Genomic DNA, 24,130 nt, shown 5'->3' on the forward strand with positions numbered 1-24,130 from the left:
AAATCACCAAGTTCTAACCTCCTTAAAGCCAATTTCCTCCTCCCTTTGGGCAATATTCTTCAAGGTAAGTCCCATTCCCTGTAATTTTTCTTGGATGGGGATCTTAGGTAATGAGGAACACATTTAGATCATAAAATATATAGACTAGGAAAGAAACTTTAGCAAAAACAAAAACCAGGAAAAGGGGGACAATCCTAACTGTGCTTTCTGGGGAACAAAGTCCATTTCAATCCAGCCAGACTTTCTTGAAAAAATACACTGTGTAGGATTGAGGCTGTTCGTGTTGGGTTGGATTGTGAGCACACATGAACATGAGATTCCATGCATGTTTTTCTGCAGTTCCTATTAAGGACTACAGCCTTAAAATACAACATGATAGCTCTTAATTAAAACAAGTAGGCGTATAAATAATACAGAAATGTGTTTCTGCTTTTGATGACTCCCAAAAACGTCACATGTTTGCAGTCTTTTTCTGTAGTCTCCATAGTAAGAATGTCAATAAAAGTCACATTTTTTTCATGTCCTGTAGAAGAAAGTGGGTCTTGAGACCCCTGGTTTAGAAAAGGATATTTTTAAATTTTTTTGCAAACATACAAATTATTTGTGAAAACGTTTTTATGCAGAAAACAACATTTTGAGCAAAAAACCAATGATTTTTGCACAAGGTATGGGGACAATCCTAATTGTGTCTTCAAGTTGCCTGTTGATTTATGACAACTCCATGGATTTGTTAGGGTTTTATTAGACAATGAATATTTAGGAGTGGTTTTGCAAGTTCCTTCCTTTGAAATGTAACCTACAGTATCTGGTATTCTTTGGAGGTCTCCCATACCAAGTGCTAACCAGGGCTGACTGCTTAATTTCCAAGATCAGACGGAATTAGTGCCATTAAGATATTTAGCCTTTTAGTGACTCTTACTATTGAGTAACTATGTCTAGAACCGCTAAAGTCTTATGCCATATATATGTATTTTCCTTTGGTAAGCCACCATTAAGGGCAATGTAGTCAATATACCAATTGGTGGATCTTTTGCCCAAGACTGGGCTTGATGAGCAACACCACCAATATGACCTAAAGTCTATTTTAGTCCTTACTAGAGTTTAACCTATTTAAGTTAATTGGATTTACCATGCTGGATTGGGACTGACTATCAGAATTTTGTTTGCCCACACACGTTCTGGATATGTATTAAGGGGAACTTCTTTGGGTTGGCTGTAGAACATCTTTATCAGCTCACAGATTTCTGTACTTCAAATGCATTCCTAGAATAATGCTTTCCTTCATCACTATTATATCATTGTCCTGGATAATAAAACAAATGTAGGAGACTACAGTAATTGGATAATCCCTCCCCCTTCTTTGGGGCAATTGTATTTTGAGATTTGAAGGCAATGTATGCAGTTTTACCATGTTACTTAATTCATCAGGAAAGTTTTCTGCAAAAGGATGATGGTAATCCTACTGGTGAAAGTATTGATGATATTGCATAGTAGTGGTAAGTGGAAAATTGTGTTACTATTTCTCCAGCTCTGTTAAGTAGTGTTTGTGGACATTGTGTAGACATTTTGCCTCTTTAGAATCGTCTTAGGCCCCTTCCACACAAGTGTATAAAATCCACAATGAACTGGATTATATAGCAGTGTGGACTCAGATAATCCAGTTCAAAGTATCGTGGATTAACTGCCTTGATATTCTGGGTTATATGCCTGTGAGGAAGGACTCATAAATATTCAATAACAACAGGTCAACAACATATGGTGCTAGGTTAACACACACACAACACCCAGTTTTGAAGCTCTGGAAAAAATCTAAAAGATTATTCGCAATAAAATTGTCCACTTTGTTGCAAAATATAAAAAATGTAAGGATTAAAGAAAGCAAAACAGGGACACTTAAGCATCCATTGGTCAAGAATATGAAATTCCTTGAAGTATGTGATTGTTCAAGAGGGCTGGAGAAAGTGTGCCTGCCAATTCATTTTATGGCCAACAAAGGTAAAGATTTTTCTCCATGTGCAAAATCACAATGATCCAAAACATCATTGGGCAACACCTAGCATCACCCAAATCACCTGAAATCGACAGAAAAAAACATGACAGTTAAAAACCAGATATGGTCTGGATGCCTGTTGGTGTGATAACCTCAGTATGGGGTCTTACACACACAGTTGGACTTCTTTGGTTATTGTACAATGGACATTATTTAGCTCATGGTTGGTTTAAATGGAGTTCTAAATTAACTTTTTATGTGGTTTTCACCATATTATCAGTTGCAAATAGAATAGGTCTATTGAATCAATTGGATCTACATATGTGTTGACTTAACATTCAACAATTGATTGAATAGATGTAATCTAATTGAGAATCACACACAAAAAAAGTGAAAAAGAGAGCAAAGATTAGGCCAACTTATCATGAGGTAGGGAATTGCGTACTGCAGGAATGGTGTGTATTTATCTGTGCTTTCATTTGTTGCATTCCAGTTGCCAAAACAGCCATTGTGTTTTCCTATTGTTTCTTATCTATGCTTCTTATTTGTGTAACACATATGCTTACACACCACTTTTGAAGTTCCTTTAAAAATGTGGTTGTACATATGTGGTAACTGTGTGTAATGGTCATTGGACATGTTTAGTTCATGGCTATGTAAGCAGTCACACAAATGTAACTATTTGATATTGGCATGATAGTTGCTGTGTGCCTTCAAGACATTTCTGACTTATGACAACCCTACGGCAAGTCTACCATTGGATTTCCTTGGCAAAATTTCTTTAAATTAAGCTTGCTTTTGCCTTCCTCTGAGGCTGAGAGAATGTGACCTGCTCAATGCCACCCAGTGGGTTTCCAAGTCCCAGTGAGGATTCAAACATTGCTCTCCAGAGTTAAATCACTAAAACAGGCACGGGCAAACTTAGGCCCTTTGGGTGTTTTGGATTTCAACTACCACAATTCCTAACAGCCTACCAGCTGTTAGGAATTGTGGGAGTTGAAGTCTAGAAGACCTGGATGGCTGAAGTTTGCCCATACCTGCTTTAGACTTTGCAGATTGATTTTTGGCTAAATCTCTGATGCCATGATCTTTAACGCAATATCCTCTTGGTAATAATGATACTGGACTCCTAGTTCCTAAGCCCACTTCTTAGTTCTTCTAAGCAGTGGGCTGTTAGAATTTCCCCCACTCATCCGCTGGCATTTTAGGAACCGAGATTCTTTTGCCGTCTCAATGAAATTCTGTGGTAAAACTCTGATTCACTATATAGTTCAGACATACTTTAATGCCCTGCCTTCTCAGCCCTATGCAGGACATTGGACTACTAATTGTTCTTTGTGGAATCTTTATACATATTTTCATATTTTGTGTTTCACAACGAGGCCCTAATTAATTCAAATAGTATTCAGATTGCTTTTTCTGTTGTAATTGTTTTTTCTCTTCTGGGTGAGCCAGGAGGTCAAGGGCCGGAGACTCCAGCACTTCCAATGGATCTTCCTCTTGTGACAGAAAGTAAGAAGCTTTTATTCAAAATCTGTCTAGCAATGAAAAATCTGGGAAAAGGGGGCGTATAAATGTCTGAAGTTGCACAGTGTGGCCTGATTTGAATTGTTGTTTACTTGTGGTATGCTTTCCACCATGTTGTCCTAGTGGTTAAGATGGAAGGAAATGAATTCTAGAAGAACACAATTAATATTGCAAAACAATTTTTATTCAGATAACATTACATTCTTCAATGGAGTCTTTGCAAATGTGGAAAGTGTTGCAGTGTTTTTTGGTAAGTCTAGCTTTTTGTTTCCTCATAATATTCATAGAATTATGGTAATCCAGTCCAACCCCCTGCCAAGAAGCAGGAAAATCATACTCAAAGCACCCCTAACAGATGGCCATTCAGGCTCTGTTTAAAACTTTCAAAGAAGGAGCCTCCACCACACTCCGGGGCAGAGAGTTCCACTGCTGAATGGCTCTCACAGTCAGAAAGTTCTTCCTAATGTTCAGGTGGAATCTTCTTTCTCGTAGTTTGAAGCCATTGCCCCGCATCCTAGTCTCCAGGGCAGCAGACAACAAGCTTGCTCCCTCCTCCCTATGACTTCCCTTCACATATTTATACATGGCTATCATGTTTCCTATCAGCCTTCTATTCTTCAGGCTAAACATGCCCTGCTCTTTAAGCTGCTCCTCATAGGACTTGTTCTCCAGACCCACAGACTTTAGGGGGAAGATATCCTAATATATATCAAGATTTTGTATATATTACTATGAAATGTTGATGTATCTGAATCCAATAATGTGCAAGTGCAAAATTGTATGTTTTCCTGTATATCAGGAATGAAGACGTGGGAGCCCTGTGAAAACTCTAAAGTGTTATTTTGCTCTCTTCCTGACAGATAGCAACCTTTTAATTTCATTTCTTCTCCCTTTCTTTCCTTTCCTTTACAAAATAAATCCATGGTCACTGACCAGTTTCAGTTATCAGTGGTCTGATTCTTAGGCTCCATCTTTATAGTCCCCCCCCCCCAAAAAAAAATTACAAACTTTCAGCATTTATCAAACCGTGGATATTTTCCTCTTGTGCATGAGTAAGTAAGTTTGGCTTAAATCAAGATTTATTTAATTTTATTTAAGATTTAAATCAAATTAATATGAACATAAGGGTTACTCCATGTCCTTACCCTCCTATCATTTCCTGTCCATGTTTTGATAAGTTTGCGTGGAGAATGAGAAGATTGACACTGAATCAAATTAGAATTCTGTTTACCAGGTGATAACTCTCACTGTTTTTTGTCCAGCACGAGTTTTTCCTTAACCTATCAATCTTGCATTTGAAATTGGCCATTGGAAGGTTAACTTAAAGTACAAGTCAGATTGCTGAAGCAACCTCTAAGTAAATTTTTATTAGAATAATAGAAATAAATTAATGATAGCCAGTCTGCATTCTCTTTAAGTTTGATCCTGGGAAGCCAAGGCCATCTTCATGAGACATGTTTGGGGATTTCTTTTTCATCTTATAAGGAAAAAACTTAGAAGTTTCTGAGTTTCTCCCCAAAATTCTCTGTATTGAAAAGAAACTTCTTTATGTATGTCAATGGGCCTTAATGTTGATTTCTTAACATGCATGTTCGTTTAGACTGTTTAGGTTCCCACTTCACCTGGCTCCAGTCTATATTCACCAACTTTCCTGCGTTGCTCAACTTTGTGAACAAAATGAAGTGCGTGACTGGCATTTGCCCAAGAGAGTTCGAAGACTATGGTTGTGCCTGCCGGTTTGAGATGGAAGGCCTCCCTGTAGATGAAGTAGATAAGTGAGTCTAACACTGGCTCTATACAATCATTGTGCTGAATGACAGTGTTGAGCAACTAAATCAACACACCAAAATTATGCAGAATAATAATAATAATAATAATAATAATAATAATAATAATAATTCGAACTTCAAAGACTCTGGCACAAGCCAATAAAGGTGGTCCCAGTGGTGATCAGCACACTGGGTGCAGTGCCTAACGACCTTGGCCTGCACTTAAACACAATTGGCGCTGACAAAATTACCACCTGCCAGCTGCAGAAGGCCACCTTACTGGGATCTGCACGCATTATTCACCAATACATCACACAGTCTAGAAACCTGGGAATCTGTTGTGGACTCATCTTGTTGTGTTTCAAATAATAATAATAATAATAATAATAATAATAATAATAATACACTTTATTTATATTCTGCTCTTCTCCCTTAGGGGACTCAGATAGGATTACAGTATTTACATACATAGGAAACCATTCAATACCCTTACAATCACAGATATAGTGAGACACACAAACATAAACAAAGGCAAGGCTTCTCCTTTCATTTCTGGCTGCTGGAGGCTATGCTCATTTCTGGCTTTTCTCCATTTTCAAGCTGAGGAGCCTGCATTGTTACCTCCTGATTGTGTGGCCAACAAAATTGGTTGAAGTGTCTCTTGCCTTTTCCTGCTGAAGCTGTACCTATCTATCTACTCACATTTGCATGTTTTCCAACTGCTAGGTTAGCAGGGAGCTAGGGCTGACAGATGGGAGCTCACCCCATCTCATGGATTCAAACTGCCAACCTTCAGGTCAGCAGTTCAGCCAGCACAAGGGTTTAACCCATTATAACACCACAGCCACAAGCAAGCCCACTTGAACATCCATGTGCAATGTGATCCATTGGATTGAAATGTGGACAATCCCCATTGAATAATTTGTGCACATTTAAGTATACCAACAGCATTACAGGTCTTAAACTCTCTATGATTCCAGATATGTGCGAGCTTTCGATGGTTACTTGAAGATATGGGAAAGAGAATTCTTTCACAGTAGGCCAGTGAAACATGGTTTGGGGACTAAGACAATACTCAGATGAAGTATGCAATGCTAATTAATTTTTTCCCCTCTCTCTTGCCCTAATAAGTTGCTGTTTCCAACACCGAAAGTGCTACGAAGAGGCAAATGATGAAGAATGTATGTGGGATCCTGCCAAGATGACTATGGATGTCAGCTGTCTCACCAAAAATATCACCTGTGGTAAGACTGAAGAGAAAAAGTGTCAAAGATTAAGGATGCGGAAAACAACAACCTTGTACATTTTCTTACCCTTGATGAGAAAAAAGGTGAAGGCAATTCATCTCCCTCCCCTAAAGAAAGGCCCAACATAAGAGTCTACTCACCCCATTCTGGGACTTTTGAATGAAAAAATCAGCTAGTAACAAACATTTATTTTCAAAAAACATCCTGTTTAAAAATATCAGTGTTTTCTATTGCCAAAACGATATTTTGCGCAAAAAGTCCAGGTTTTGTGAAACAAGTTTTTGTGTGAATTTTTCATGAAAAAAATAGCAAAACACACACACACAGTGCCACCTTTAACAACATCAACAACAAGTTTATTCTTATACCCCGTAACCATCTCCCTGAAGGGACAACTTACATATGGGACAAAATGCCCTCAAGACATAAATACAAAATATCCATTATGGCAAAAACATAATTAAAATAAGAGCATGGTAAAATATAACAATCCAGATAAAAATCCCAATTAAATAAAACATCAGAATATAAAGCAACAGCGTTGAAACTCAATCAAAACAATGCTCAACAAAAAGCAATAACCAGTAATACAATGGGCGTGACCAGGCTGTAAAAAGGGCTGGGCATAGGGTAGTGCAAATTGTGTACCATAGGGCCAGGGTCCTGGATGAAGTGCAGAGAACAAAAGATTATCAGGCAACCTAGGGACTGGGCATTTATAACAAGGGACCAAGTGTTATCGAATGCTAGCTGAAACATCCAGGTTTTCAAATCCTTGCGAAAGAAGAACAGTGTGAGGACTTGCCTAATCTCCCTTGGGAAGGTGTTCCAAATTTGGGGGGCCACCACTGAGAAGGTCTTCTCCCTTGTTCACACCAACCTTGCTTGTGATGGTGGTGAAAGTGAGAGGAGGGTCTCCCCGGCAGGTCTTAGAGCCCGTGCCAGTTTATACGGGAAGATGTGGTCTCAAAGATAGTCAGGACCCGAACCGTTTGGTCATATGTTCATACCAGAACCTGTTCTTTCAACCCTAGAACACTTTGGGGAACGGGGAGTGGTTACAAGATTCCAGCCAACATTTTCAGAAGCTTAATTTATTCTAACAATTTAATTCCTTGAAGACAATCTTTCTGAGCCAGATATTGGCCAAGAAGACCCCATTTTATATAGACTGGAATCATACGTTGTGCCAAAACTGCGTTTAAACTGGCTCTTTTTGTGAAATTTTCTCAGTCCTGAGCTCATTCTGTGCTGGCTGAGTCATGTCAGTGACACAGGATAGGATTTCCTCTCTACAAAATGAAATGTGCTTGTCCAGGTCGAAACCTTCTAGAGAGAAGGCAGAGTGTGAAAACAGATCTCTCAATACTACTTTGTATGTGGGCCTCTTTCTCTTTCGAAAACATGATTTTCTTTCATCTCCAGAGTCTGAAGATTCCTGTGAGCTCTTTCTCTGCAACTGTGACAAAGCAGCCATTGAATGTTTTTTGCACTCCCGGTTTAATTCTTCCATGAACAGTTTGGATGTTTCATTCTGTCCGACTCCAGTTACAGGTGAGAATATAAAGAGAGAGCTCTCACAGTGAGACCTCAGTTCCTGGACGTGCCTGGTTTTCCCTCAAATTGCATTCTGATGGTTCTTTTACTTGCTTAGTAACTTTGCATAATACCATTTTCTGGGACAAATTTATTTATTGTATTGTCAGAGGCTTTCATGACTGGAATCACTGGGTTGTTGAAGGTTTTTTGCGCTCTATGGCCATGTTATAGAAGAATTCTCTCCTGACATTTTGCCTGCATCTATGGCAAGCATTCTTGCTACCTCTGTTTAAAAACCTCCAAAGAATGACCCTCCACCACCACCGGGGCAGAGTTCCACTGCTGAACAGCTCTCGCAGTTAGGAAGTTCTTCCTAATGTTCAGTTGGAATCTCCTTTCCTGTAGTTTGAAGCCATTGTTCCATTGTGTCCTGGTCTCCAGGGCAGCAGAAAACAAGCCTGCTCCCTACTCCTTATGACTTCCTTTCACATATTTATACATGGTCTCCTCTCAGCTTTTTCTTCCACAGGCTAAACGTGCCCAGCTCTTTAAGCCACTCCTCATAGGGCTTGTTCTCCAGACCCTTGATCCTTTTAGTCGCCTTTCTTTAGATGCATTTCAACATCTCCCTTCAATTGGACACAGTATTCCAGGTGTGATCTGACCAAGGCAGAATAGAGGAGTAGCGTGACTTTCCTGGATCTAGACACTATGTTCCTTCTTTTTTTTCAGAGATGCCTACTGAGAAGAGCCTGACAACAGTTAAAATTTCAGGTATGCATTTTGCCCAACACAGCATTGGTCTCTGGCCTTTTGGGACAAAATATGGACAATATTTTATCAAGAATGGCATCAGAAAACAGGATCAAATAGTCACATTTTCTAATCATGCAATCGTATCCATCCCTTCAGGGATCTAGCTTAATACCTCACTTTGCCCTCAAGTCTTTCTCCACCCCATTCAACAATGCCAGCTTCAACCCTTTCTCCAAAATTGCTGACATTAGGAAATACAGCAAGTCTTGAACAGAGGGTCAAACTGATGGCTGAAAATTGGTTCTGTTGGTTCCACAGAACCAACCAAGTGTGGAGAGGTGAACTTCTTGCAAGATTTGTTCCGAAGTGATTTGCTATTGCTCTCCTCTGAGACTGAGAAAGTATGACTTGCCCAATGCCAGTCAATGGGTTTCATGGCCAAGTGGGGATTCGAACCTTGGTCTTCAGAGTCATAGTCCTGCACTAAAATCACAACACCACACTCACTCTGAAGATACAAATACTAAAATTCATTTGTACAGGGACATCACAGCTAAAAAGTGCATCAAGGTGCCATAATTGTGTGGTGTGGGTATATCCCTAGAGTGGAGAGAAGCACTGGAATAAAAGATGACACGTCAACACTGAATCTCAGACCAAAACAAGAAGCATGTTAATGCCATTTCTTTGTATTTTTTGCAGACCTTCAAGATCAGAGGATTGAAGACACACAGTTGACAGACACATCTGTGGCAGAGGGTATTCACTTGTCTCCCACTGTTCTTATTTAGTGTAGTTCTGGTCAGAATTTAAAATGAGCAGAAATCAATTTAGGCTGATTTCTCTTCCACAAAGAAGCAAAAACTTTAGCCCTTAGAGCTTATTTTCATGGTTATCAAAATATGGACTTACGCTCTGAGTTGGCTCCTGCTTGTCCTCATGATATTTTTTATCTTCCAGTAAGCATTCTGGGTTAAACCCGTTTAGCATTGTGTGGGGCTTGCTTGAAACTGTACCCCCATGGATTTGGGATAATGTGGACATCAGATCAAATTTGATTCATTAAATACACCTGCACCAAAATTGAAGTCTTCTAAAGGTCCTTTTCTATGTTCCATCAGTGAGCTCAGTAAGTTGTGACAAAAGCAAGGTTGCCTTTTGGATTTTTGGAGGGAGAATGGATCTTTTCTTCCATGGGTGGTTGAATCTGTGGATACAGAATCAGTGGATATGAAGGGACATCTGTAATTTTGACCTATTCAATTGTTTTGAATTGGTTGTTCTGATTTCATTACATGTCATCATGAGGTTCCATGATATTGTTGATATGTGCTGCAATGTTGGCTTTAATGCATGTTGAGTGATAGTCCTCTAAAACCCAGTTATAGGCCAGGATAAATAAAAATATTTTTTTAAAATAGATTAATAGTTTAAATCACATTGATTGATGAAATCTAAACATGAATAAATATCAGTATGTGCATTCATAAGTAATTTTGCATATTTTCTTTTCGGTATTCCAGAAAGTTTCCCCACTTTCTTCTAAGCTATAGAGAATGGAAAGATGAGATGCCTTATGGGGAAATGGGGTTAAATCAGTTGCAAAGTAGGGAAGGTATCTGCAAATTAATTTGCCAACCACAGACAAAGAGCAAATAACTTCTGTGTGCCTTTATTTTATGGTGTATGAGATTTGTCAAGCAGTGATGGATTCTGTTTATTTATTTATTTCGTATCTAAAGTATTCAATAAATTAGTATAAAACAAATAAACTGATAAGTGGCTAAATATCTTTTGACCAAAAATGGGCAACAGCAACTGTATTGTCTGTAGCCTCCAAAAACTCTTCCTTTGTACATGAGGCAGGCCATTGCAGACAAGCATGCAGATACAGAGTTGTTTGTTTTATTCCACAGTCACACAAGGTGAAGGATTTTTCTAGATAGTGCCATTTTGCCAGGTTGTCTTTTGATCTGCCCAATCCACTTCTGTGTCTGTTCAGGGACTTTCAAGTTACCTATTCTTGGTTTGCCCCCGGTAACAGAGACTCAGGGAGGGGGGCATCCTATTGAGATTTCCTGGTTTAGCTGCCCAGAGAGATATTCTTGTTGTGCTGGGGAAAAATTAAGAGGAGTGATGGTTCTCATGAAACTTTTCCTTGATTTGAGTCTACTGGGAGGAGGCTGATAGCAATGAAGTGGATGGCTTTCACAGTGTTCAACCTTATTTCTCTCACAGTTAGCAAGAACTTCCCTTCACACGTCAAGGAGGGCAATGCCAATTAGCTTGTAGAGTTTTTAAACAGCCGTAGGTTTGAGACATCTTGTGATTATTCTGCATGTTTTGTTCAATGCTATGTTCACCTGCTTCACGTGGACAGACTTGTGCCAAACAGGGTAGGCATAGATTCTTTTGATTTCAGAAAATACAGAGCATCATCTACCATCAGCATTATGAACAAAATTAAAACAGAATTGTTTTTTTTCTAATTGTTACAACTACACTACATTAGGACTTAGGCAGAGGATGATGAGACCTAGATTTTCCCATTTGGCTATGTGTACCACACTTCACTTACAGAGATGCTCTTCTTTATTGATTATTTTCCCATTAGGAAAAGAGTCACAGCAAGCTATTTTTCAATGTATTTGGAAAATTAATCTGACAATGAGTTCTGCCTAAGGTTTTCATGCTACTATGGATGTAACTTCATGTATTATATATCTTACAGCTACTCCACCACCCACCAGTGGAACAGTAGTAGAGATGTCAGGGACAGAATGTAAGTGCTTCGTAGTCATATGTTTTCATTGGTGTCATCAGTTGATTTTATTAGTTTGCACAATTGTTCTTCATTCTGTTGACAAAATTATTTCTCTCTTTGTATTTTTTCCACTTTCTTTTCAACAGTTACTTCCCAAGATAGAATTCTTGGGATCCATGGAGGAGGAGGAGGTGTGTATCCACTTTGTGCTCTTGTGAAGTACTTTTAAAATGTGGACATAGACATAATTGCTCAAACTGCCCTTTATGAATTAATGAATGAATCAATGGCCCAATTGATGAATCAAATAGTTAATAGGTAGGGGAAAAATCAATGGTCTTCCTATGGATTATTTGTTGAGTGATAATAATCAGAATGGAGACTGAAGTCAAGAAATCTGAAGACTTGGGCTTGGCATGGCAGCTGTGAAGGAACGACGCAATATGACGAAGTGTCAAGATATATATTTCAGTGCTAAAATCAGGATCTTCCATGCCATTGCATTTCTTGTCTCTAATATGATCGTAAAAACTAGATAATGAAGAAAACTGAATAGGAAATCGACTAATTTAAATGTAGTGAGGGAGAAGAGGTCTATGAGTATCATGGACTGCTAAAAAAGATAAATCAGTGGGTCCTAAAGCAAATAAACATGAAATCTCCCTAGAAACCAAAATGACTAAACTGAGCTTGTTGAATATTCGACATATCATGAGGAAACATGACTAAAAATAATAGAAAAGATAATAAGGATTAATAAGGTAGAAGGCAGTAGGAAAAAGAGGAAGGTTGCATGAAATGACTCAATTAGAAAAGCCATTTACAAGTTCTTGATCAAGGCTGTTGATGATAGAGGGTTTTGGAAGTCATTCATTCATTTTGGCGCAATTCAAAATCTACTTTGCAGAACTTAACAACAAAAGAGTGATCATTGAAAGGAAAGACAGAAATCATGTATTTTCTAATTGAGTTCTACTCAAATTTATGGTCCCTTGACTGATGCCAGTCTCACAGTCATTGGCTGCCAGTCCCTGGTGAGTTTACACAAGAGACAAATGATTATAGCCAATAAATACAAATATAATGCAATTCTCTAATATTCCTCAGACCTCACTACCTCTGAGGATGCTTGCCATAGATGCAGGTGAAACGTCAGGAGAGAATGCCTCTAGACCATTGCCATACAGCCCGAAAAAACCTACAACAACCCAATTCTCTAATACATTATAAGAAAACAAATGCTGGTTCCCAACATCAGATAGCTTTAGATTCACTCAAACAGTGCTTGGAACTGATCTTAAGCATTACATTGCTATTAACCGAATGTTCCAATTATTAATTATAAAGAAAGTTGGATTGTCTATTCTGTTACATAAGCTCCAGAGTAGGATCCCAGTCAGATGTGATCTAAGTTGTTATTTTTGCTTTGACAGATATTCCTTCCGATATTAGTGACCCGCTGGTGAAGGACTTGGAAGAGGGAGGCAAGTATATATCCACAGTTGGTACCACCAACTTCTTGTGATAATATAGGAGACAAAGATATCATTATCTCTATAAACCATGTATATATACACAAACACACACATATATACACATATACACAAATATATATACACACAAAACACATATGCACAGACTGGGCCACAGCAACGCATGGCAGGGGCCGGCTAGTTAAGTAATGTTATGCGAGCAGTTGGGGGATGCAGGCTACAAAAAACAGGGAGAATTTGCATAATTCTTTGTTCATGATAGAGATCTATGATAGATCTTAATCCAGGGCATACTATCCATCATTGTGAATTATTTGCAGATAATCAGGTTTTTCTTTTGGAATGGATGTGGACAAGTTTCTTTTTCTTCTCAAAATCTTATACTCTTGTCACTTTATTTGCCATTGTAGCTGTTACACCGGACATGGAGAGTGGTGGAGGATTGGAAAGCCTCAGAGAAGGAGGTGAGTGGGTGAGAATTGCTAAAAATTTCAGTTTTTCAACAAAAAAAAGTGGGGGGGGGGGAGAGAAGGTTAAAAGCTGGGGCTGGGGCACATTCACTCCCATATTAACATGGGAGCCACCAGCCACCTTTGCCTCCATGCCCTCCATGCTTATGCACCCCCCCCCCCCCAGGATAAGCGGCTCAGGCTTCTTGAGCAAAGACATCATAAATCATAACCATAAAAAACCAACCATCAAAGCAACCAATAGCCTAACTTAGAGGCCATATACTGAGGTGAGGGGCGAGGCAGTAGCTTGTGCAAAACAGTTGCAAGGACAGAGTGGATAGAAAAGTGTGGGAGCCAGATGGTAAGTTTGGGCTAAACGGGCCAAGTCAATTTGTGAAGCACATCTAATTATGGCTGGAGGGACCAACATTATCTAGTGAACTGATTAATCAAAAGCACATTGGAACAACCAAGATAACCTGCCACTTTTGAACTCTCACTTGCTGAGGTATTCCTGCGAGTATCTCTGTAGATCGTAGGAAGCTTTTGAGATGATCTGAGGGAAATAAATCATAGTATAGACTGTCATAGATGCTTGGAATGCTTGGAAACTGAAGAAGTAGACTAAACATATGAAATTGTCAAAGGCTTTCGTGGCTGGAATCACTGGGTTGTTGTAGGTTTTTTGGGTTATATGTCCATGTTCTAGAAGCATTCTCTCCTGACATTTCACCTGTATATATGGCAAGCATCCTCTATGGCAAAGACCTCACAATCTCTTGTGGATGCTTGCCCTAGATGCAGGTGAAATGTCAGGAGAGAATGCTTCTAGTATAGGGGTCTACAAACCTTTTAAACAATGGGCTAGGTCATAGTCCTTCTAACTGTTGGAGGGCCAGATTATAATGTGAAAAAAACATAAATGAATTCCTATGGACACTGTACATATCTTAGTGCAAAAAACACTTTAAAACAATACAATAATTAAAATGAAGAACAATTTTAACAAATATGCACTTATTAGTATTTCAATGGGAAGCGTGGGCCTGCTTTTGGCTCATGAGATAGGATTGTTGCCGTTGTTGTGTGCTTTGAAGTCATTTCAGACTTAGGTTGACCCTGAGCTAGGGTCGGGTAAATGACCTTGGAGGGCCGCATCTGACCCCCAGACCTTAGTTTGAGGACCCCTGGTATAGACTGTCATAGATGCTTGGAATGCTTGGAAACTGAAGAAGTAGACTAAACCTATGAAATTGTCAAAGGCTTTCATGGCTGAAATCACTGGGTTGTTGTAGGTTTTTTGGGATATATGTCCATGTTCTAGAAGCATTCTCTCCTGACGTTTTGCCTGCATGTATGGCAAGCATCCTCTATGGCAAGGACCTCAAAATCTCTGAGGATGCTTGCCATAGATGCAGGTGAAACGTCAGGAGAGAATGCTTCTGGAACATGGCCATATACCCTAAAAACCTACAACAACCCAGTAAACCTATGAAAGCTTATGCCACAAATTGCACACTGATATTCCAGACTAACACAGCTATGACTTTGTTTCATGACTATTTGCAGTAATATCACAGGAGGGTGTAACTGCTACTTTGGACAGTTTCAGGTCAGGAGGTAAGTCCATATCAACCATTGGCTTGTTTCCAGTTCTCAATAGAACTCCTAGTTGTACTGTGTATTCCAGATGCTGAAGGGATGGGTCATGTCTACTTAGGACAGAAAAAGGTTGCATCCTAGACACATCTTTCTGGAAGTAAGGCGCATTGGCAACAGTGGGACCTGCTTCCAAGGAAACATGGATTGGGCTGGTATAAATATTGTGCTGTAGTAAACAAAGAAACAACTCCTTCTTTTCCTTCTTTTCATTCATACCTTATATTTTGCCCCCTCCCCCCCCCCAAAAAAAACCTAGGAGTTATATTGTCTTACATATCAAAACAGGCACAGTACAGTTAAATATATACAAGATCAACATGAAAGTAGAATGAAAGCTTGACAAAACTGAAAACTAATTGGAACATGTCATTAAAATGTTACCTCTCCGAACGTATTAAATGTTTTAAAATGTTTACCTCTCTGAACGTATTCTCCCCTACGAACCATCAAGATTATTAAGATCATCTGGAGAGGCCCTGCTCTCGGTCCCACCGGCCTCGCAAGCGCGCCTGGTGGGGATGAGGGACAGGGCCTTCTCGGTGGTGGCCCCGCGACTCTGGAACTTTCTCCCTCTGGAGGCCAGAACCGCCCCATCCATCCTAACATTTAGGAAACGGGTGAAGACGTGGCTGTGGAGTCAGGCCTTCGATGAATGAGACAACACCATAGGACCCTGGATGGAAGTTGATGTAGATCCATCTTAATAGGACGACTGACCACTGTAGTTTTATATATAGTGTTTTTAAAGTTGTTTTTGTAATTGTGATATATGATATTTTAATGAGTGTATATGTTTTTATGGCTGGAAACCGGGCTGTGTCCCTCAATGAGGTTGAGAAGCTCAGTATAGAAAACTGTGAAATAAATAAATAAATAAATAATAAGCTGTGTAGACACAATACAATAACAGTGAAACCCATATCTGTGGTTTCACGTAGCCATCTCTGAGGTACAGTATCCCTCTAGGAATTGGCTAGATCCTCAAAGAAATTATATGGTACGCTTCCCTCAGATGCTTAGAGATTGAGGAGGTAGTCTTACACTATAATTTGCACAGTGACATGCCAGAACAACACAGCTATGTCTTTGTTTTATGTATATTTGCAGTAATATCACAAGAAGGCATAACTGCTCTTTTGGAAAACTCCATGCCAGGAGGTAAGTCCACATCACCCAATTGATTGCTGACAACTATGAACAGATCATAAAATGTGGCTGGCTGTTCACCTTTTTCCAGATGCTGAAATGAAGGTTCATGAAAGGAGACATGATGAACATGTTTAAATATTTGAAAGGATGTCATAAGGAAGATAGGGCAGGCTTGATTCCTGCTGCCCTGGAAACTAGGGATGATGTCACCTCAGCATTATAAAGCGGAGGTATTTGATGTATTGTCAAAGGCTTTCATGGCTGGAATCACTGGGTTGTTGTAGGTTTTGGCCATGTTCTAGAAGCATTTTCTCCTGACGTTTCAGCTGCATCTATGGCAAGCATCCTCACAACCTCTGAGTATGTTTGCCATAGATGCAGATGAAACTTCAGGAGAAAATGCTGCTAGAACATGGCCATATAGCCTGAAAAACCTACAACAACCCGGAGGTATTTGTTTCCCCATCAATCTGTTTGTTCCTGCAGAATTATGGGAAATATAGTTTAGGGAAGCCAAGGACCTCTGTAACTGAGAATTCCAAAAGCCCCACAGTAAACTACATTTTACAGAATTCTGAGGAGCAAACAATGTAAGGAAGTGAGTGCTTCTGCTTTATAACACTAACGTGGTATTCTCTTAGGACATGAAGTGATGTGTTGAAATTACAGGAAAGGAGATTCCACCTGAACATTAGGAAGAACTTCCTGAGTGTAAGAAGAACTGTTTAACAGTGAAACTCACTGCCTCAGAGTTCTTTGAGGCTTTTAAGCAGAGCTGGAAGGCCATCTGCCAGGGTGCTTTGAATGCACTTTTCATACATGGGAAGGGGTTGGACTAGATGTCCCATGTGGTCTTCTTCAACTCTATGATTCTCTGATTCTATGGTTCTGTGCATATTTTCCCAGACCTAAGATCTTCTGGCAACAGTGGGATCTTTTATTTTGGACTGGTATATTAAACCTGTAATGCATATGGAAACTCACCATCATCTTTATCCTCATCACATTTTTATATCCTACTTCTATCCATTCCTTAAAAAGAACAGAATGTATAGCAGCTTTCAACTAAAAATGAGTAAAGTGAAACATAGTCAAGGTAAAGGTTGTCCCCTGACATTAAGTCCAGTCATGTCTGACTCTGGGGTGTGGTGCTCATCTCCATTTCTAAGCCGAAGAGCCAGCGTTGTCCATAGACACCTCCAAGGTCATGTGGCCAGCATAACCGCATGGAGCGCCGTTACCTTCCCACCGGAGCAGTACCTATTGATCTACTCACATTTGCATGTTTTCGAACTGCTAGGTTGGCAGAAGAAGTGAAACATACAAAGATCAATATTAAAATCTGGAATAAGCAGGATGCTCAAGATGATGGGAGTCATTTTCCAACATAGTTAGAATATGGTTGGAAAACTCTCCATTGGTGAAGACCATTTGCAAAACAGGTTTTTTTCTGACAAGGTAATCTCTTCCTGATATTGTTAAAAAGGAACCATGGATATGTCTTCAGATCCAACTGAGGAAGCTTTCTTCACAAGGGAAACCCCTTCTGCTTCATCTGATATGAACTCAAATGATCCTCGAATGGTGCCAACCTCAGATACTCCAGGGCAAGCTACAGAGCATGGCAAGTAGAACTTCTCTAGCTGCGATTTCCAAAGAAAGTAATGCAAACTCTTCTTTACCCTTTGTTGTGTATTATTGTGTAGGATGGGACAGAATATCCTCCCAGGTGGAACACAAAGCTAGGATGAGCCCTGAAACTTAGTAGGAAGACAAACAAACACACAATAACTTGGGCCAAAGAAACTAAAGCACAGTTCTGCCCTCTGCCCAGTATGCTAACAACACTGGTTGAGAGAGAGTTTATTTCAAGCATGAGTATTTTAGAGCACTTCATAGCTGAATGCTTGAACAAGCATTTAGGTAGAAACTGGGAAAAGTACTTTTTTTTTGGACTGCAGTGCCCAGAATCCCAAGGGAAGGATATTAGAGGCAAAGTTGAAATACTTTGGCCACATAATGAGAAAACAGGAAAGTTTAGAGAAGACAATGATGCTGGGGAAAATGGAAGGAAAAAGACGCTGACCAAGGGCAAGATGGACGGATGGTATCCTTGAAGTGACTGGCTTGACCTTGAAGGAACTGGGGATGGTGATGGCTGACAGGGAGCTCTGGCGTGGGCTGGTCCATGAAGTCACAAAGAGTTGGAAGCAACTGAACGAATAAACAACAACAACCCAGAATCCCCCAGCCTACTTGTCTAAGGACATCCTGGATGCCAGGAACCTGAGAGTTATGATGCAAAAAAAGTAATTTCACCAAACTCTGGTTTTATGAATCCTGCAGAACAGGTTCTGGTCCATAAAAGCTTATGTTGCCAAAACTATCATTCCTCTCTAGGATTTGACTCTAATTTTTAGGTTGATGTGATTTACATCCTGACATTCTAAAATGAACCTGCTTTATCTAATCTGCAGAGAATAATTTCAAGATCATTGGAGAGGAAGGTGCAAGATTGTCCACCGTGGCTCCAGAAGAGACATCAGATCCCGGGGAATCCTTTGGAGAAGGTGAAGGGTCCTCTCACTATAAAACTGGGGCACGTGAGAAAAAGTATTGCAGGTTCTGAGGAGTTAATGGGGATTAAAAGGGCAAGCCACATGCTCTCAGCCTCTTGGGCAAGCCACATGCTCTCAGCCTCAGAGAGAAGCAAATCTGAACAAATCTTACCAAGACAAACCCACATTTCTGAGTTACGGTGACCTGTTGGAATCCATGTAGTTAATTTTGACCCATCTCTATAATCTATTGAAGTCATTTTGAATTTTAATCCTTACATCTGGCGTACTAACTATCCCTCCGAATCAGCAAATTTAATACATGTGACTTCTGTTTCATCATCCATGTCATTGATAAATATGTGGGATAGCACTGGGCTCGGGACAGACCCATGTGGCTCTCCGCTGGCCACTTCTTTCTTTCCAGGATGAAGAGGAGCCATTGGTAAGCATTCTTTGGGTTCGGTCAGTCAACCAATTCCCAATCCACTCCACAATAGCATTGTCTTTGGGATATAACATGACATTGGATGTAGTGGAAAAAATGACTTGCATTCCTTCTTCTCTGTATAGTTTGTGACCGCTACACCTTTCTGCAACTGAGAGAAAATGGAAGAATCAAGAGGGTATTGCCACAATTAGGCGAGATGCTTTATTGCTTAACCGATCGATGCCCAGAAGAGTTTGAATTATATGGCTGCTACTGTGGCCAGGAAGGGAGAGGCCAGCCATCAGATGACCTGGACAGGTAGAGTGCAAATACTTCTCACACAGCCTTGAGTTATGGCTGTTAATGTTGTCTCAAACTATATTAATTTTATAGTGCAGATGTATGCTATGGCAATGACAAACCACTGCATAATAAATCTTATCACAAAAGTGCTATGACAGGGTCTCCAGAAGCCAGAATCATTGTGAAGGCACATAACAACAACAACATAATGAAAAGATATTCAAATTGATCTTAGCTGCCATTTTCATCAACTCAAAGACTTCAGATAAAGATATGAATTTGCTGACAGGAGTAACGAATGGTTCCCATATCAGTGGGCCAGCGAATCCTTTCTGGGGTTTAGTCTGAACCTTTAGGTTGCTATACAATGGCTGGAACAGGGTTGAAGAGCCTTAAACAGTTTCTTATCATTTGAGCTTGAATCTGAAATGGAGTTATCACCCCACGGATATGCAAGTCACTCTGGCTGGTTACTGTTTGCCATTGAGGGGAATTAATTAATGTACTGGATCAGCTCTAGATTAAGGCACTGTGTGCAGTTGAGCTAAGTTTTGAGTGGGAAAAGGCATTCAGCAGCTGGAATTCCAAAATGAACCTTATTTCCTGAGTTTGATGTAGTATTTCTCAGTTCTGAAGATACTTATTTCTTACTTTTTAAGCTGTAATGTCTGCTGGATGCAAACAAATTGAAAAATATGAACTAATCTTTTGCAACTACATGGCAAATACTTTCTAGGCATTTTCTAGATCCTCTAGGCCAGTGTTTCTCAACCTGGGGGTCGAGATCCCTGGAGGAGTCGCGAGGGGGTGTCAGAGGGGTCGCCAAAGACCATCAGAAAACAGTATTTTCTGTTGGTCATGGGGTTCTGTGTGGGAAGTTTGGCCCAATTCTATCATTGGTAGGGTTCGGAATGCTCTTTGATGGTAGGTGGACTATAAATCCCAGCAACTACAACTCCCAAATGTCGAGGTCTGTACCCCTAAACTCCACCAGTGTTCTCATTTGGGCATACTGGAAATTCATGCCAAGTTTGGTCCAGATCTATCATTGTTTGAGTCCACAGTGCTCTCTGGATGTAGGTGAACTACAACTCCAAAACTCAAGGTCAATGCTCACCAAACCCATCCAGTGTTTCTATTGGCCATGGGAGTTCTGTGTGCCAAGTTTGGTTCAATTCCCTCGTTGGTGGGGTTCAGAATGCTCTTTGATTGTAGGTGAAGTATAAATCCCAGCAACTACAACTCCCACGGGATAAAATCAACCCCCCCCCCCCTCACCAACCCCACCAGTATTCAAATTTGGACGTATTGGGTATTTGTGCCAAATTTGGTCCAGTGAATGAACGTACATCCTGCATACCAGATATTTACATTACAATTCACAACAGCAGCGAAATGACAGTAATGAAGTAGCAACAAAAATAATTTTATGGTTGGTGGGTAACCATAACACGAGGAAGTGTATTAAGGGGTCATAGCATTAGGAAGGTCGTGAACCACTGCTCTAGGCAATTCTATGATGTTTCCGCTAGAGGCTAATTTCAGAGTCATGCTTGAGGACCTACTGATAGAGAGATGTCATCTCTAGGGATTTCCTATGTGCTCTAGCATGACTCTGGTATGCTTCTGCCAAAAGTCATTTGTTCAGTGGGGTTTGCTATTACTGACTGTTTTACATATCCACATGAAGTCCTGGAGTATTTCTCTCATGGATATGATGGCTGTATTGTACTATAGAGCGGTTGCATATTGTTTGCTTAATTAAGCAACTCTCTGCTTAATTGAAGGTGCTGTTTCTCTCACCATTGCTGCTTGGAACAAGTTAGGAAGTTGGGATGCCACCCAGAAAGAAATTCCAGATCTGAGGTTGTCTGTTTTGATCACACACCAAAGTGTAAGTTTATGATGAATGATGAATGAATTTACTTTCGTACAGTAAAACTGATCAGTCCTCTGTTATATACTGTACTGGTATAGATAAAAATTCAGACATTTTTGTCTAATGCAGAGCAGTCACTTTAACCTTAAGCTTACAGAAGTGCACTTCTCCGTGCAGCAACCTTTACACACAGATGAATGTAGAATTTGCATATATTTGAGCAATGATGTACACATTTGCACAGGCATTTTGCTGCACATCTGGTCTTGTAACAACATTTACCCAAAGGACAGTAGAAATGTATGCTCAATTTCCTTGATATAATCTCAACCAATGTATTTCACCTAAATAGGACATTTTGGTCTTCCAGTCTATTGCCTAAATTCTATTACTCAGTGGTGAGTAAAGACGACCCATTAAAGCCATTGGATTTACCTATATGTTGGCTCACTATTCAACAATTGATTCAATGGGAGTTACTTGATTGGGATTTCTAACAGGATCAAATTAATGTAGAAGTAAACCTAGAATATAGACATTTTGTAGCATCATTGCTTCAATACTGCTGTTACTCTCCCCCCAAAAAACAAAACATTACTCACATTGACCTAGTTGAATTTAGCTAGATGTTGGCTCAATATTTAAGAGCTGATTGCTATGGAATCCTGGGGTTTTGTAGTTTGGTGAGATACCGGTCCTATTTTGCAGAGAAAGCTAACTATTTTGTAAAGCTGCAAATCTCAGGATACCATAGCACTGAACAGAGCAGTTAAAGTGGTATCAAGCTGTGTTAATTCTATAGAATAGATACATCAGAAATCTCAGTCAATGTTTCTGTACAGAAAATGGGGTTTTGGGGTTTTGATGAACAAAATATATTTTGTGTGTGTAGGAAAGAAACCTCGTGTATTCTTGTGCAGAATGTTCTGAAAGTTTCAAGAAGTATAAACACTGGAAGAAAAGTGTTATTTTTCCTGATGCAGTTTTCCAAGGGGCAAGAGACCTTTCTCAGTGTGAGGAAATGAACACGAATGAAAATTGTATTGTCGAAGGCTTTCATGGCTGGAATCACTGGGTTGTTGTAGGTTTTTCAGGCTATATGACCATGTTCTAGAAGCATTCTCTACTGACATTTTGCCTGCATCTATGGCTTGCATTGCCTGCATGTATCGCCTGCATCTATGGAGGATGCTTGCCATAGATGCAGGAGAAACGTCAAGAGAGAATGCTTCTGGAATTTTTATTTTTGGGTTGTTGTAGGTTTTTCGGGCTATATGGCCATGTTCCAGAAGCATTCTCTCTTGACGTTTCTCCTGCATCTATGGCAAGCATCCTCCATAGATGCAGGCGATACATGCAGGCAATGCAAGCCATAGATGCAGGCAAAATGTCAGTAGAGAATGCTTCTAGAACATGGCCATGTAGCCCGAAAAACCTACAACAACCCAAAAATGAAAATTCTTTCTGCATGATTCTTTTCTTAGTAACTGAACAATGGTCATTTTCCCCTTAGGTATTGGATGGACCATGTGCGAAAAGCTCCTGTGTTCTTGTGATAAGGCAGCGGCCGAGTGCATGGCTGCAGCTTCTTTCAATGAAACCTTCAGCTCCCCAAACAGACAAGCTTGCCATGAGGACAAACTGCTTTGCCGCAGGGGAGGGCACGGAAGGCCCCTGAGTAGCCCTGGGATTGGGACTGGGTCCTCAACTTCCAGTGAGGAAGACAGCAGCAGTGAGGAGGCAGCGTCACCCAAGACTCTCTTGAGAAGGGGAAAGAGAGCAGCGCTCCTGGAGGCAAGGAGAAATGCCAGACCGTCACCACCACGAACCAGATAATCTCTATTTCATCCTTCCACTGGGAATCAACCAGGAACAGTCAGCAACAGACAACTAATATCTAAAGTTAGAGATGGGATATCTGTAATATCACTCTTTGGGTTTTCTGTAGTGACTTTCCATTCTTCAATGTAGCAGCTGTGAGAGAAGAGAGGTGGGAGGTAATTTGGATTAGTATAGCATTTGGGGAGAGGCTAAGCCATTCATCACTTGCTTTGCAATGGTAGTATTTACTCTATAGGGTCACTTATTTCATTTGTAGATATGTTAAGAAGCAATATAGTAATCTGTTGAAACCAAATCAACCCAGAGTTTGTGTGTCATCTGAAAGAGTAACCTATTTTAATTTGCATAAGCCGTTAGGGATTTAAATTGATGTCATCAGGTCTATCTGACAATAACTTGTGAGCCTTTGCATTTCTGCACAGGCCATAGAAAGGACAATGATTTTAATCTAGAAATAAAGGGTGCATCTACACTGTAGAATTAATGCAATTTGACCTCACTTTAAACTGTCATGGCTCAATGCTATAGACCTGAATCCGGCTACTCAAAATTGTATGTTTCAGTGTTTAATGAAATACAAAGGATCTGCTGTGACCAAAGCCCCAGGTTTTGCTTAGTCTTATCTCCTCCCTGACTGCTATCATTAGAAATGAATTTATTAAATGCATAAGCTGCAGAGTCTAGATCTGAGATTTTCTTCAGTACTTTCACTACTATTTAAGTATTATCATAGTGGTATTTTGCCATTTTTAAAGGCACATTTATTATAT

General features: G+C 39.9%; 1 protein-coding gene across 2 annotated transcripts; it reads left to right on the forward strand.

Annotated features, from left to right (window-relative positions):
* OC90 (otoconin 90) lies at positions 1–23,993 on the forward strand. 2 transcript variants are annotated; one of them, XM_067467030.1, is made up of 20 exons: positions 1–64; positions 1,429–1,496; positions 3,446–3,502; positions 3,708–3,767; positions 5,118–5,292; positions 6,418–6,530; positions 7,959–8,087; positions 8,805–8,846; positions 9,531–9,587; positions 11,560–11,610; positions 11,739–11,783; positions 13,026–13,076; positions 13,496–13,549; positions 15,107–15,157; positions 16,307–16,357; positions 17,835–17,972; positions 18,826–18,918; positions 19,480–19,654; positions 21,427–21,533; positions 23,032–23,993. In XM_067467030.1, exons 2-20 carry the CDS (start codon positions 1,448–1,450, stop codon positions 23,352–23,354), a joined length of 1,821 nt encoding a protein of 606 aa, XP_067323131.1. In that variant the 5' UTR covers positions 1–64; positions 1,429–1,447; the 3' UTR covers positions 23,355–23,993. The 2 variants fall into 2 exon arrangements, with proteins under 2 accessions (XP_067323131.1, XP_067323132.1); XM_067467031.1 differs by lacking the exon at positions 11,739–11,783.
* Positions 23,994–24,130: the final 137 nt, after the last annotated feature.

The sequence above is a fragment of the Anolis sagrei genome, chromosome 4 (genome assembly GCF_037176765.1).
Source record: "Anolis sagrei isolate rAnoSag1 chromosome 4, rAnoSag1.mat, whole genome shotgun sequence".
Lineage (NCBI taxonomy): Eukaryota > Metazoa > Chordata > Lepidosauria > Squamata > Dactyloidae > Anolis > Anolis sagrei.

Excerpts from the sequence above, each read along its gene's own strand:
- OC90 (XM_067467030.1), top strand. The coding sequence starts at position 1,448 with ATGATGGTAATCCTACTGGTGAAAGTATTGATGATATTGCATAGTAGT. Across the intron at positions 11,784-13,025 it reads GATCCATGGAGGAGGAGGAG|ATATTCCTTCCGATATTAGT; the intron begins GTGTGTATCCAC and ends TTGCTTTGACAG. Across the intron at positions 21,534-23,031 it reads TTTTGATCACACACCAAAGT|GTATTGGATGGACCATGTGC; the intron begins GTAAGTTTATGA and ends TTTTCCCCTTAG.